The sequence below is a fragment of the Spea bombifrons genome, chromosome 6 (genome assembly GCF_027358695.1).
Source record: "Spea bombifrons isolate aSpeBom1 chromosome 6, aSpeBom1.2.pri, whole genome shotgun sequence".
NCBI lineage: Eukaryota > Metazoa > Chordata > Amphibia > Anura > Pelobatidae > Spea > Spea bombifrons.
In genome coordinates, this window is record NC_071092.1 from 48495267 (window position 1) to 48510273 (window position 15007).

The window sequence follows — 15007 nt, forward strand, 5'->3', positions numbered from 1 at the left end:
TTTTTTCTCTGAGTTTCTTTGAAATATTTTTGGTGCATTCTAGCTTTTTTTTTCACCAATGTTTTTGGGATACCTTCCTCATTCCAGTACATTATGAATTAAAAGCTACGTGGAGGGTTAAGTGAGAGGATTTGTGGGTTTGAGGGCCGGGGATTTGTTCGCCTTTGTGATCTTTTGCATTAATTATATAATTCTATCGCCAATCAATCGCCGAGATCGATACTGACCATCAGGAAGCGCTGTAGCTCACTGCTCGTCATTAGCTGAGCTACGTGGAGAATGTTCTTCTGCTTGATTGTCTTCTTTTGTGGTCTCCGAAATGTCTTCTTTTGTCTTCATTGATGAAATATCATTGGTTGCCATTTCATCACCGGCTGGTATCTCCTGTGTTTTTTCTGTGTCACTTTCTTTCATTTCAGTTACTTCCTCCGCGGTTACTGCATCATGACCTTCTTCTCCCAAAGCAACTGGACCATCTGTAATCTCGGCTCCTCTTAGAACGGCTTCTGGTTCTTCTTCGGGGACATTTTTGGCAGTTTCTGCTCTTGGCGTTTCATCTTCAACTTCTGCCGCCGTATCCAGCTTTTTATCCTGGAAAGCACTGTCCTGCATGCTTACAGATAGCTTGACCCCATCCAGTAATTGGCTCCTGTCTTCTACGGCCTTATTTCTATCGATCTCTTCCACCTCTTTGTTCGTGGTAGTAGGCTGATCATCAAAATTGGAGATAGGATCCTCCTCTGCGGCGTCTTCCTCACATGTAAGACAAGCTTCATCATCATTCTTTAGATTGGATTCGTCCCCTCTCTTACTTTCTTCTGCATCTTCACTACTGGCTGTCTGCTCCATCTTCTCATTACCAGATTCCGTATCTTTTTCTAGATCGACAGCTGCCACATGGCCAGAAAGTTCCTGTTCTCCAGAAAGCACATGAGGATCCGTCTTACTGGTCTCGGTAGCAGCTACATTTTCAGAATTGTCATTGCTTTCCTCCGTTTCATTCTCAACTCTATTTTCCTCATCCCTCTCACTGTCTCCTTCACAGACCGCTTCTTCCTTTTCTTTGCCAACCTCATCGGATACACCTTCTCCCCCAGAGATATCTTCCATTTCAATTCTGTCACCCGTTAACTCAATTTCCTTCACCGCACTCTTTCCAGAAGTTTCCGGGTCCCTTTCTGTGCTTCCACCAGTTGATTCAAGGTCTTTTTCAGTGTGGTCATCTACCGATTTAAGTTCCTTCTCGGTAACATCATGAGATGGTTCAAGGCCCTTCTCAGTATGGTAACCAACCGTATCAGGATCCACCTCCAAGCTGCCACCACCTGATTTAATTTCCTTCTCAGTACCGTCATCAGCGATTTCTACTTTTCCATCTGCTTTAACGTCATTACTACACTCGACATTATTACTCGTGGAGACGTCATCATTGGAAATGTCTTTTTCCGTACGTATTCCCTGAGATGCACATTCTATCTCAGTATTACTGGGATCATCGTCCTTAGTTTTTTCCTCATTATCCGTGGCCTCCTTTTCCTGAATATCTGCATCGCTACGTGTTATTCCTTCTTCCTGGATAATAGTGCTTAGTGTTTTTTCATTATCGGCTTTTCGATCGTCTATCTCACTGGACTCCTTTCCAGTATCCCCTTTCTCCTCCCCAACTCCAACCTCATCAAATTGTTCAGTATTATTAATTGTCTCCCCTGCCTCACATAGAGCTAATTCACCCACCTTCTTAGAAGACTCATCTTTATTCCCCAAGTCATCAGTAATCTCGTGGGCTTTTATCTCATCTGCAGATGGCCCTTCATCATTCGTAACTACTGCTGCCTCACATGAAAAGTCAGTAGGTACCAGTTCCTCATTCTCTGTATCTCCTGCTGCTTCAGTCCCATCCACAATTGGGTTATCAACTCCTTGCTCACCTTTTATCCCCATTGAAACCACAGGATTTTTGTTTTCAGCACTAACTGCATTTTCAGTGGCCTCGTCTCCTTCATGACTTTCCTCCTCTTCATGATCAGATGGTTTCTTCTCTAGATGACTGTCACATTCTAATGTGGGTTCTTCAACTTCCAACACTACTTCATTCACTAATTCTTGTTCTTCAACTTCCAACACTACTTCATTCGCCAATTCTTGTTCTTCAACTTCCAACACTACTTCATTCGCCAATTCTTGTTCTTCAACTTCCACTTCATTCACCAATTCTGGTTCTTCAACTTCCGCTTCTACTTCATTCACCAATTCTTGTTCTTCAACTTCCGCTTCTACTTCATTCACCAATTCTTGTTCTTCAACTTCCAACACTACTTCATTCACCAATTCTTGTTCTTCAACTTCCAACACTACTTCATTCACCAATTCTGGTTCTTCAACTTCCAACACTACTTCATTCACCAATTCTTGTTCTTCAACTTCCAACGCTACTTCATTCACCGTCTCACTCACATCAGCTGTTGTGATCACTTCACCATTTTCATTCTCCCCATGTTCTTCTTCATTTGGAATTGTCTGTCCTGTTTCCTTAGTGTCGTTAGTAGATGAGTCTCTCTCATTGGTTTCATTCTCTGTTATCTTATCCATCCAAGTATCCAGGTCACGTTCCTGTACAGTCCCTACACCTGTCACATTTTCATTCTGCTCCAATGTTTCTTTCATGAGTATTGAATTACCTTCCTTGTCCAAGCTTTCTGCATCACCGGTTGCTCTTCCTTGGTTCTTTTCTGCTCCTTCTGCAGAATCTATATCTGACATACAAGCCTGAGATGAAACTAAAGGCATTTCCCTGAGCTCGCCGGCCAAATCACTTTCTATGACCAACTCTTCATGGACATCCTCATTCTGCTCATTTTCTTCTTCTACATTTGACAATGTCTGCTCTGTGTGATTCATCAAAGCTGCGTTAAGAGCAGAATAAGCGGCGTCCACCATAGTTTCCGATAACACGTCTTCCTTTGGAGATTGCACTTCCTCGGCTTCCATTTCTTTAGACAATATTTCAATAGGATCTAACATCTCGTTATTAGTCAACTCACCCATATCCTTATCCTCACTTAGATCGCTTCTTACTATCTGCTCTACCTCTAAATCCATATTTGCTATTTCTTCTAGGAGATCATCATTAAATGCTCCATTTCCTATATTTTCTGAAGTGTTTTGGCTTCCCCATATGTCATTATTATTATTGTCGTCATTGATGTCCATTTCCTCATTGATTTCAGGTTTAATCTTTAAGTCGTTGAGTATCTCCTCATCCTCCATCACTGTGTTGTCTGCCATCATCTCTTTTGTTTCTGTCATTTCTAGATCCAAAGTGTTGGCCTCTTTTATAACATTTTCTGGATCTTCCACCAACAGTGACTGCGATGAAGGTCTCCGTTCTGTTGCTATCGGACTCCCCTTTTCACGCTGAATTGTCTCATTAGGATAACGTTCATCGATCTCCTTATTCTCTTTTCCCAAATCATGTCTTTGTCCTGAGGCATCTAGTTCACCTTTTTCATCCAATGCTGGGCACATAAAAAAGAAAAAAAGACAAATACAGTTATTATTTACTCAACAATTCACATGCCCCCATACTGAGAAGACATCGTATAATACTAGCATTAGGGATGGCATTCTGCCCAAAAATTATTTGGAAACCTCTCATTAAGGGTCCACCACCATAGGACATGAACATTCCCCACCATAATTAATAACCTTCTTTGTCTAGAGAAGAATCCTCTTTGGTGTCACCAACAGAGAGCAATGGAGGAGAGGGACGAGTTCCAGAGAAGGAGACACTAAAGGTACAGTCAGAGCGATACGAACCAGGAGGGAGCCATGTCATGGATACCATGCGAATAAAGAGTTTGTAGGAGAAGGGGGCAGCTGACAGGGCCAAGGGCTGAGGAGAAGTCCAACGGGATAAGCAAGAAGAAGAGACCTTTCGTTTTAATGCTGAAGAGATCGTTAGTAATTAGGGCTGTTTCAGTAGAGTGTTGTGGACGAAGAACAGACGATGGAATGAAAGCAGGTCTGTTTGATTGAATGGTTCATTTGCAGTCATTGGTTTTACCTAAAGATGTAAATAATCTTACATTTACAAGGAATGAGTGGTCTTTTAGCGTTCTCCTCCTCGTCTGTGCTTGAATCACTCGATTCCGGTTCCGAACTTTCCTCCTGCCCAATGGCCTCTGCAATTTTCTCTTGGACTGACTTGCAGTCTTTAAAAATATCAGAAAGTTATAGAACAAAAAAAAAACAAACAAGAATATGAAGGAGACCATAAAATAAAATCAAGCAGACGGCAGAGAGACTTCATTCACAAACCATGCAAGAATTTGGGGTTTCAAAGATTTATCCCAATTGATGCCCTCGTTGATTTTGTTAACGCTTAGTTAGGCCATGGAGGAGACGGACCGGAGAGCGCGGAGTGGAGTGCTTTACGTTTGTCTCGTTGGCTTCCATGTCATTCTTAAAACGCTGTGTAATTTCTGTGAAATAAATGCTTTGTCTCGTGTATAATAATATCTTATATGGATTGTGTTTAAATATCTGCACAACGTGTGATACTCTCGATAATTCGTTGCTACTGGAAACAGCTCGCTTATAACCACGGCCGGGAGGAATCGACTTTTTACAAAGGAACTATTATTACACGGCGAGGTCTATCCATTCAATCTCCAGACGGACGAAGACAGAACACGTCATCTGGACAAAAAGGATACTATTTCTGCACAGTTTTTGTTTGTTTTAGGTTGTTTAGAAAGTTTGTGGTGTTTTACTTTTTTTTGATGGGTTCTAACTTGATGAGGATAGAAAACAATCCAATAAAACCTGAAAATTCTATCAAGAGAATGAGGTGGATATTTCTATAGTTTTCTTTCACTGCTAAAACGCTTTCCGGGGACGCACAGTGCATCGCCATGATGGGTGTCTATGACCGTCAAATCAGGTGATTAAGCACCCCAATCTTGTTAGATTGGGGGGGCAAAAATCGGGGGGGGGGACCCCATGATCAGCTACTGCTTTAGTTCCTACCCCCATCGCACATGGGGAAGGGCAAGGAGTCATTAGGGCAACAACTATCTTCACCCAATTCCACAGGTGATTAAATATTCAACTCTATTTTTTGGGGGGGTGGGAGTTTTTGTCAAATAGTTTTTCCTGTAAAAAAACTCACAAAATTAAACTTTGTATTTAGAACCAATTTTTTTAATGATCGGGATAGAAAAAAAAGATATGGAATGCTTGAATAGTCAGGAAAAACAAAGATATGGAATGCTTGAAAACACACAATTTATTGCAAACAAGCCAAATTTTATGATACGTGCAAAAACATTTTTAAAAAGTAACATAAAGCAAAACAAGAGCAAAGTAACGCGTTACACAACACGAGAAACAACACAATTTTAGAACCACAAAGCAACAGACTGCAAACCGTTTGCACGGAAATGGAAACATTAAAAAAAGAAAAGAAATGTATAAAAAATGAAAATACATTCCATGCCGGGCTGAGATTTACGCAAAATCGGAAACCATCATGTTATATTTTGTGGATTTTCTAATATGTTTTTATCTTAAATAATATTTTTACATATTTTTCCATGTTTGGAGGCTCGTCTCCTCTGTACTGGACCCAGATCGTTTCGGACGTGAAATTAGAAAAAAAAAAAAATACTAAATTCTAAGATTTTTTTTTTTTAGATATATTTTAATGTAATTCCCAGCGTAGAAATAAAAATTTCTGCCAAATGCTGGCGTCGTTTTATTTCACACAGTAAATCGTGGTGTGTTTGGAGCACATTATAAAACTGGTGTTACTGGGAGTAGCAGATTGATACTGGTAAAGAGGGAGCATGTGATGTCATGTGATGTCATGTCTCTATCGCAACCTGCGCAGGTTGTCCGGCTCCTACAGCTAGCCACAGGTGCCCCTTTACAAAACTATATATGTATACTAGTGGAGTTAATAACATCTACTTTTTGTATTTTAGATTTTATTTTTTTTCTATTATTTTTTTTTAGATTTTTCTTAACGTTATCAAATAAATGGAAATTTATAGACCCAAAAAGTTAATCCGAAAATTTGCTAAACGTTAAAACAGTAAAAATGTGCCCAAATACCACTTAGAGGCTTATTGGGGGCGGGGCAGATGCTATTAAAATAATGATGTCATACATCAGGCTGCACAAATACCCCCTGGAGAAGTTCCTGCGCATTAAAGGACAGGGTGTTATTTTATTGTTATAAGGCAGCTCTGTTGACATTTTATTAACAATGTTCTTAGTTTAAAAGAATCATTATTTTCAATAAGACGCCGTTTGGCTTGAGATCTGCTGAATTCCCCCCCCCCCCAATAGATTCAACTTTCCCTTTTTATCATTAATAACCAGACCAATAAAGGGAAAAAACAAAGAAAACATCTAGAAAATGTATGGAAAGATCTCCAGCGCAATAATTCATTTTTATCCTTAAGCTTTCTCTTGGCAAAGCCGAAAGAGCAAAACACGTTGCGGTATGATGTCATAACACACTGATGTCAGCATGTGAAAGTACTTTTAATGTACTTTTTTAAGGATGTTATGCCCCAAACGCATATCATCCGATCTTGATTTGTTTTAATGAAAATCCTGGGTTTCTCTATCATTCTGCAGAGAATGTTTTAATACATCATACAAATTCTGGTGATAAAAGCACCGTAGGATTAAAGAAAGAATCGCTAGGACGATTTTATTTGTAGATTTTTTTGACATTACTTTTTTCTTTTTTTTGTTATTTTAGATTTAAATCTGTTGTATTAACGTTATGGGATTAAGTTCAAAGATAGGAATTAATTAAATCACTGGACATGTTTCGCTTTACTTTTGACTCCTTCCCCGAGTCCGAGCTTCTCAAATAATACATTAACGTACATTTTATAGATGTGCACTTATTTCTTGGAGGTTTTTTTATTTATTTATTTAATAGGCAATATATGACCATATAGTATGACGGAATCCCCTATATTTATGCCTTAGATGGTGTTCTATGAATGGTGTTCGCTGAATTCTTGCTTTGTTTTATGCATTTATTGGTTATTATTATCATTCTAGCAGCAACCCCGGAATCTGAATGTTTTCTTTTTAGGTTGTGCGCTCCTCTTTTTGTATACTTTTTTGTGCTAGACATTCAGAGAGGGCCCGAGAGAGTGTGAATGAGAGCGTGAGAGAGTGTGAATGAGAGCGTGAGAGAGTTCTTCCTCATTTTCAGACATTCGTACGAATTAACAGAATTGGCACATTTCGTTAACATTAAAATTCAAACAAAAAATAAAATTACATTCGTACGAACGTCTAGAATATATTTAGATAAGTCAGGGATAAAGAAATATTTAATATTACTCTAATCTAAATTGGTCCCAGCCGGTTTTTATTATGTCGTCGGCCTGTGGAGTTTATATTGCGAGTATGAATTGCATTCCGCATGCATTTGTGGACAAGCACAACAAGGGCATGCGCACCTCACAGCTCACAGCCCCGACTTACCCTCCTCCTCATTCTCCAAAGGGTCTAAACCACCTTCAGCCTCTGTTGTTGCCTTTTCCGAGTCCACCAGATCATCGCCCTCCTTCAGGTTATTTTCTGAGGGACGATGATCATTTTCCAGGTTATCTCCGGCACTTTGTGGCCGGGAGGCTTGCACGATATCACCGAGTTGCATTGTGGCCTCGTGTGTCTCTTCCATTTCTTCTTCCTCCTTTTCTTCTTCTTCCACTTGACCCCCATCTTCTGCCTGCTTCTTCGCACCGGCTGGAGAAAGTCTTTCGGCTTCCCTGTCCGGATGCTTCTTGGCGACTCCAGCGCTCCTAGCTGTTTCTTCATCATCACCATCATCACCGGACTCATCTTCGCTGGAGCTGCTGGACACCGAGCTTGCGGATGATGACGACTCGCTGTTGTCTTTCGTATCTGTTTTGGGAAAACTAGCTTATCAAATGCTACAGAAAAAAAAAATGAAACACAAACTGACACATTTTATATCACATTCCACCAACATTCCGCAATAAGAACCTTTTGCTGTAGTCTGTTAGAAAAGCTTCTGCAATTTCATAACATAACTATTTTTGAATTACAAAACACCCCTTTTTCCTATGTTTCTATATTAAGGATTTTTTTTAAGATTCGAATAATTCCATTCTTACGCCGGAATATCCCACCTGTACTTCATCGCACGCTGCTCTCTTGGTAAAAAAAAAATTGCAAAATTCAAATGCAAAATTTTAATAGAATTTCTAGTTTGTAGACATTTCTCAAAAACACGTCATTTAGCCCTAAATAGGGAAAGTGAGGACGTTCCTTACACGTGGTTTTTCCCGGTCAATATTTTAAGCATATACCTTTAGCGTTACTCAATACGTTTCCTTGGAAACAAAATAAAATTAGCATTGGCGCATTAATGTGTGATTGTACATGTTGCGTGTGCTCTACGTGTTGTATGTATGTATGTGCGTGTGGGGGGGGGGTTTAGAGGTTTCTCCATAGCATAATCTTTCATATACTCATTTCGTTCTTGATTGGAAAATCAATTAACCAGGTAATTATTAAAACGCCAAAATCAATTGATTGACGGAAACATTGATTGGAGAGCAAGCGATTGTAGCCAGATTTGAGATTTTAAAATAATTTTTTAAAAAAAGCAGAAATTGGCCCGATTTCTCCAGCGCAAACGAGCAGAAACATAGCTCGGAGAGAGATGCTGCACCCTGATTCTGTTTGCAAATCTTTTCCAAACCTGCTCTCGTGTTCTGATTGTTCTCTTGATGAATTCTACGTTTTCTATAAAGACTTTGGATTTTTCTTGCAGCTGAGTTCATTTCTTCCTCAGCCGTGCTACGTTTGCCTATTCAGTCCAAAAAAAAAAAAATACAAAAATGCTCAAAGGAAAGGGGAAATTATGTAAAGAACAAGAAAAAAATGGGGAAAAAGGAGTCATTAAACTCGTCAATAGCAGTTCGGTGAACTAGAAGGAACGGTGAGCGTCCGAAGCTCTCCGGTTTCTCAATGAAATAATATATTAAACACACTATTTAAAAGTTCCCTCAGCTATCCTCTCCACGGCCTCTGTCATCACTACAGAAAACCTGGGGTATGATGTCATAGCCCCTTAATGCATCCTATGGTAGTTATGTCAATAGCATAAATGGGCCAGATGGGTTTTGCGGCAGAAGGACTGAAGCCCCCTACAAAGAAACCAGTAGACCCCGGATACTTAGCCCAACGACCCGGAAGCCCATTCCTCTTCCTCGTCAGATTGAACATTTAAAAAACTTCTCTGCCAATTTCCAAATCTGGATTCAATGCGCTTTTCGTTTGTCATTTCTTAAACTCAATGGACGTAAAATCTACGGATGGAGAAGGCGTTCCAGAAGACCAGAAACGGTCCGTGGTGTGTGGCTCAGGAACAGCCAATGATGTACCTACCGGCCATCGCCGATCTACAACCCAATAAATGGTTAATAAAAGCTAAGCCCTATAACCTAACGCCATTCTTTTTTTTTGTAATTATCCAATTAAAACCTTCTTCCTCCTTCCTTAAAAAACAGCCACTATAATTGTTAGGGTCAACTTTTTGGGGGAATCCTAGTAATTAACCATAGATAGCTGCGTTTAGTATATAAATCCCCAATATTCGGCCCTAATTTTAGCAACGTTACATTAATATTCCAAAGAACTAACGTTGTTGATTCCCTTCATGTTCGCTGTCAGACCGGCCGACTCTTTCATCTCTCTGACTGTCGGGAGTCTCCGGTCTCTGCTTTGATGCCTCGTTACCGTTTCCTTCATGCTCCAGATCATCTTTTTCATCGTACGAGGGCGACTTTGACTTTCTATCCGCTTGATCATCAACCTGTCCTTTGTCATTAAGTTTTTCATCTGTTTTCTCTTCTTCCGCTTCAAAATCTTCATCGTACTCTGGTGGGAAAAAAAAAAACCAAAAACCCCCAGCAATTGTTACAATTACTTCGTATTATCTGAAGATCGCCGCTGTTTAGGGACTCGAGAAGTCGAGGCAATCTATTTTTAAGACAAGTTCTGTGGTCGAAGAACATCATTTAAAGATCGTTTCAAAAACCGTTTCAGAGGAAAGGAACGTCTTAATCTTTTCAATTTCAAACGGGCTTTGAGCTCTCGGAGACTCATCGAGTTCGTATGATCCACATAGATGGATTATTGATTCAGCTGGGTTCCATTAGTCTACGGAGTCGGATACAGTATCCCCCGAACAATGAACAGAAGAGCGTTCCAGGCTCTCACCCGACTTACGACAATTAAATTGCGTGCTCTTTAGCCGAGGACTCTTACGCGGATCTGCTGGATAATGCCAGGGTTATCTACTTTCTTGAGCGCCTAGTCAATTAACGAATGCCGTTTAGAGGATCAATCCCTTTGATAGATATATATATTGGCAACAATAACAGAAGCAGGAAAATAACAAACATATAAGTCTCAGGACAAACCTCTATCAAGAACACAAAATGTCTGGAGCTTGGTAGTTGAACTTGTTTTTGATCTGTAAGGACGGAGTTTAATTACAAACGGATATAGGAGAAAGCGCGGCGTAAGGTGGTCTCAAATACTTGGTGGGCAGTTAGAAGTCTAGGTGAAGAGGTTCGTTTGCAATAGAGAAGAGGACGAGGTGGCATCACCGAGTGCACTTTGCCTGCGCTTTGAACGAGGCGTCTACTCGGGATCCACTACGGAAAAGCTAAAAATGTGAAACCTTCCTTGTTTTTGTAACTTTAAAACATGCTTTATTTTTCACTCTTCTTATTTTTAACCCCTTTAAGGACAATGGGCGGTCCCTAAACCCATTGAAAACAATGCATTTTAGGGGTTAATTATATGCTGTATAATATCGGTTTATACTGTATTTGCTCAATTATAAGACGACCCCCCCAAACAAAAAAACAATATTTTACCGCTGTCTTTTTGAGTCTTTTTTTTGTCTTTATAGGTTTTCTCTACCCGTTGGAGAATCTCTATTTATCAAGACTAGCTGCTTTGTCTCTTATTGGTTACTATTTTCTTTATATTGGCCCTTATTTGTTGGTTTCTTATTATCTATCTATTGTGGGGTTTTTATACAATACTCTTATACAATACTCTTATACAATACTCTTCTTCCCTTTTTTTTCTGGTCACATTTGAACGTTGTATTCTTTTGCGAATTACCGTCTTTGGCTTCGTCGTCGGCTTCGTACACCTCCGCCTCGTCTTCTTTTTCCTCCTCTCTTTCTTCCTCATAATCCATGTCCGATTTGTCCTCGGGTTCGTCGCTGTCGCTCGAGGAGGAGCTTGACGGACTCGCTCTGCCTCTCTTCTCCTCCGAATCTTTTTCATCGATTCCATCGCAGTCCATCACGGACCTGTCCTCTTTCTCTTCATTCTTATCCTCCGTCTCACTTTCTTCCTCCTCGTCTTCTGTTTTCTTTGGAGGGGGTGAGGGCTTTTTATCAAGACCCATTGCAATGATGCACCTGAAATGCAACATATTTGAAATAAATACATTATATAGATACATTTAATTCAATTTATTTGCACTTAATACCATTCTCACCCAAGCAGCCCCTCTTTTTCTGTCTCGTTCGACCTTAATCCTCTAATAGATTGTAAGCTCCTAGGAACAGGGCCTTTTTCTCCTTCTGTTTCAGTCTCTCTTAATGTGTGTTGTGTCTTATCTTAAATTTTGTATATCATCAATTTTCAATGTTATTGTTTATTTCACTCTCCCTACTGCAATAACCCCACGGAATCCGCTGGCGCAAATACACAAAATAGGCAGATTTTAGTTTAAAAATTGCATTTTGACGATTTGCTGATTTACATTATTCTACTGATTAGAAATGTAAAATGTATTTAATCTAGAATAAAATTAAATGCCGGATTCATGTAATTATTGGTGCAAAACTGACCTGTAGCAAGGGGAGGCTCCTTCGACGTTTATAAATCCAAAATTTCCATTTTTCCCCCCGAGTCTTGCCCCCTTACGATGTTTATATTCGCAACAAGAGCTTAATCGGTCCACCTGGATGCCGTTAATGTAAAACGTGAGGCTGAAAGGGAACCCGCGATGCCGTCTCGAGATTAAACCGAAGGACTCTGCAGTGAGGAAGGAGAGTCGGAGAGAGTCGGAGAATGTAACGGAGCGAGGGATACATCGTTACCGTGCAGCAAAGGGAATGAAATTGGCCCTAAAGTTATATTTTTACCAATCTGCAAGGAAAATACCAGCTGGTTGGCATCCACCTGCCCTTTTTGTGCCCTACGCCATTTGCGCCTCTATTATCCATAACGTTAAACAAATATGTCGGCCGCAACCAAAACTGTTTTTGCTTTTTTTTAAATAATGGGAATATAATATAATTATTCAGTGAAGTATTAAAAAATGCATCATCCAGGTCGGCAGCAATTTTAATGAATCGCCGCAGCAAGCATTTTTCAAACCAGTCCCCAGTGAAAGGGGGAAATAAACCAATCGTTTTACTACAACGATCCCATTAAAAAGGCGTTTTCAAAAATAATGAGACCGTGTTTTCAGGCAGAGTTCTGTTATCTGACCCCCAATCTACTAAATACCCCGACTCCTTATCATACTGCCTGTGGGGGGACAATAGAATGGCTCAGTCTTTGTCACCCAGCCAGACTCTCTGACTTATGATAGTCGATGGCAGAACAGACTTCATTAGCATTGCCATAAAGCATCATCTCAGTGTGGTGTTTGAGCTGGGAAAGTCACCCAAAACATCACATGACCCACAACTGGGGTTATATTACTGTATACAGCGCTGGGGGTGGGGGGTTATTACTGTATACAGCGCTGGGGGGGTTATTACTGTATAGAGCGCTGAGGGGGTTATTACTGTATACAGCACTGGGGGGTTATTACTGTATACAGCGCTGGGGGGGGTTATATTACTGTATACAGCGCCGGGGGGGTTATATTACTGTATACAGCGCTGGGGGGGCTTTATTACTGTATACAGCGCTGGGGGTTATATTACTGTATACAGCGCTGGGGGTTATATTACTGTATACAGCGCTGGGGGTTATATTACTGTATACAGCGCTGGGGGGGTTATATTACTGTATACAGCACTGGGGGGTTATATTACTGTATACAGCGCTGGGGGGTTATATTACTGTATACACCGCTGGGGGTTATATTACTGTATACAGCGCTGGGGGTTATATTACTGTATACAGCGCTGGGGGTTATATTACTGTATACAGCGCTGGGGGGGTTATATTACTGTATACAGCACTGGGGGGTTATATTACTGTATACAGCGCTGGGGGTTATATTACTGTATACAGCGCTGGGGGTTATATTACTGTATACAGTGCTGGGGTTATATTACTGTATACAGTGCTGGGGGTTATATTACTGTATACAGCGCTGGGGGTTATATTACTGTATACAGCGCTGGGGGTTATATTACTGTATACAGCGCTGGGGGGCTTTATTACTGTATACAGTACTCCAGCAGGATAATATTTGACGCAACTTCCCCTATAAAAGTAAAATCATAAAACTCAACCAATTTTAGGCTGCATAGCTGTTATTTTTGTTAAAACCTGGAACTCAACAGTAGCAGCATGTAGGCTCAAAGATTATTATTATTTTATAGGTTTCTTTTTATATATAGTTTTGGGGGGAAACTATTTTTCACTGCACTCCCTCAGCAGAAAGTTGTAGTTGGGCAAGACAGGAAGTAACTGATACAGTTGCAAATTGTTAAAAATTATATATATTTTATGCACCTGGAATCAATTTGTGTAATAGCTTTTTCTACCCATTTTACAAAATTATCTTTAATAAATATACCATTTTAGAAATAATCTACATTAAAAAACAAATCATTTACTTTAACCCAGGGGTGTCCAAGTTTTTTCTGCAGTGGGCCACTTCATCAGAATTGTATACGTGCGCGGGCCGCACTCATTTTTCACTGTGACAAAAAATATGGCCTTTAATAAAATATGCAGATTAAAATAAAGTAAAATGACACAAAACCTTTACTTTTCCTCTCACTGATTTCTGGGCCTAGAAAGTTTTGCGAATACAAATTCAGGATTCCCTAGATTTATTCTAGGGATGAACTAAAATGAAAATTCTGGACCAAAACATTCAGGGTTCACTTAGCCAAAACCGAAAATGACCCCCACCTTTAAAAATAATAATAAAAACTCACATTTTTAATAAAAGTAGGTAACACACAATTGGACAAAATTAGCAATATGACTTGGCAACCAGTAAATGCAGGCAACCAGTAAATGCTGGTACCTAGGCATGATGGGACTGTGCTCACTGTGATTGCTGTTAGCAATCACACTCCTATCATGCCAAGTCAGCCAATACATGCTGGTACAGGGTGGCTGTAAGTGATGTGCAGACCCCATACTGCTGGCAGCATCACTACACAAGGGGGGCAGCTAGCTAGGTTTCAGCATGTACTGGCTGACTTGGCATGATAAGAGTGTGATTGCTAACAGTAGTCACAGTCCCATCATGCCTAGGTTCCAGCACTAACACATCCATCCAGTAAATACTGGAACCTAGGCATTATGGGACTGTGATTGCTGTTAGCAATCACACTCCTATCATGCCAAGTCAGCCAGTACATGCTGGTACAGGGTGGCTGTAAGTGCAGACCCCATACTGCTGGCAGCATCAATACACAAGGGGGGCAGCTGGCCAGGTTTCAGCATGTACTGGCTGACTTGGCATGATAGGAGTGTGATTGCTAACAGCAATCACAGTCCCATCATGCATAGGTTCCAGCACTTACACATCCATGCTATCACACACACACTCATTTATTCATATAATCATTCATTCACAGATTCATTCCCTCAATCACACACACTCATTCAAACACCCTCCCCACCTCCTTACCTGCAAAGCAGCTCCTCGATGCCGCTAACAGACTTCAGCAGGGGGCGCGGCCTCCCTCTGCCTTCTCTGCTAAAGCACAGA

The 15007-nt window shown here is 40.4% G+C and overlaps 1 protein-coding gene across 1 annotated transcript in view; it reads right to left on the minus strand.

Annotated features, from left to right (window-relative positions):
• Nucleotides 1–246: 246 nt before the first annotated feature.
• ERICH3 (glutamate rich 3) overlaps nt 247–15007 on the minus strand; it is a 28242-nt gene continuing 13481 nt past the window's right edge. Inside the window, exons 9-15 of the mRNA XM_053470350.1 lie at nt 11943–12129; nt 11203–11507; nt 9706–9942; nt 8762–8869; nt 7516–7938; nt 4086–4211; nt 247–3515 (exon numbers count right to left, since the gene is read on the minus strand). Of these exons, the coding sequence (XP_053326325.1) occupies nt 247–3515; nt 4086–4211; nt 7516–7938; nt 8762–8869; nt 9706–9942; nt 11203–11507; nt 11943–12129 (4655 nt within the window). The remainder of the gene's footprint in view (nt 3516–4085; nt 4212–7515; nt 7939–8761; nt 8870–9705; nt 9943–11202; nt 11508–11942; nt 12130–15007) is intronic.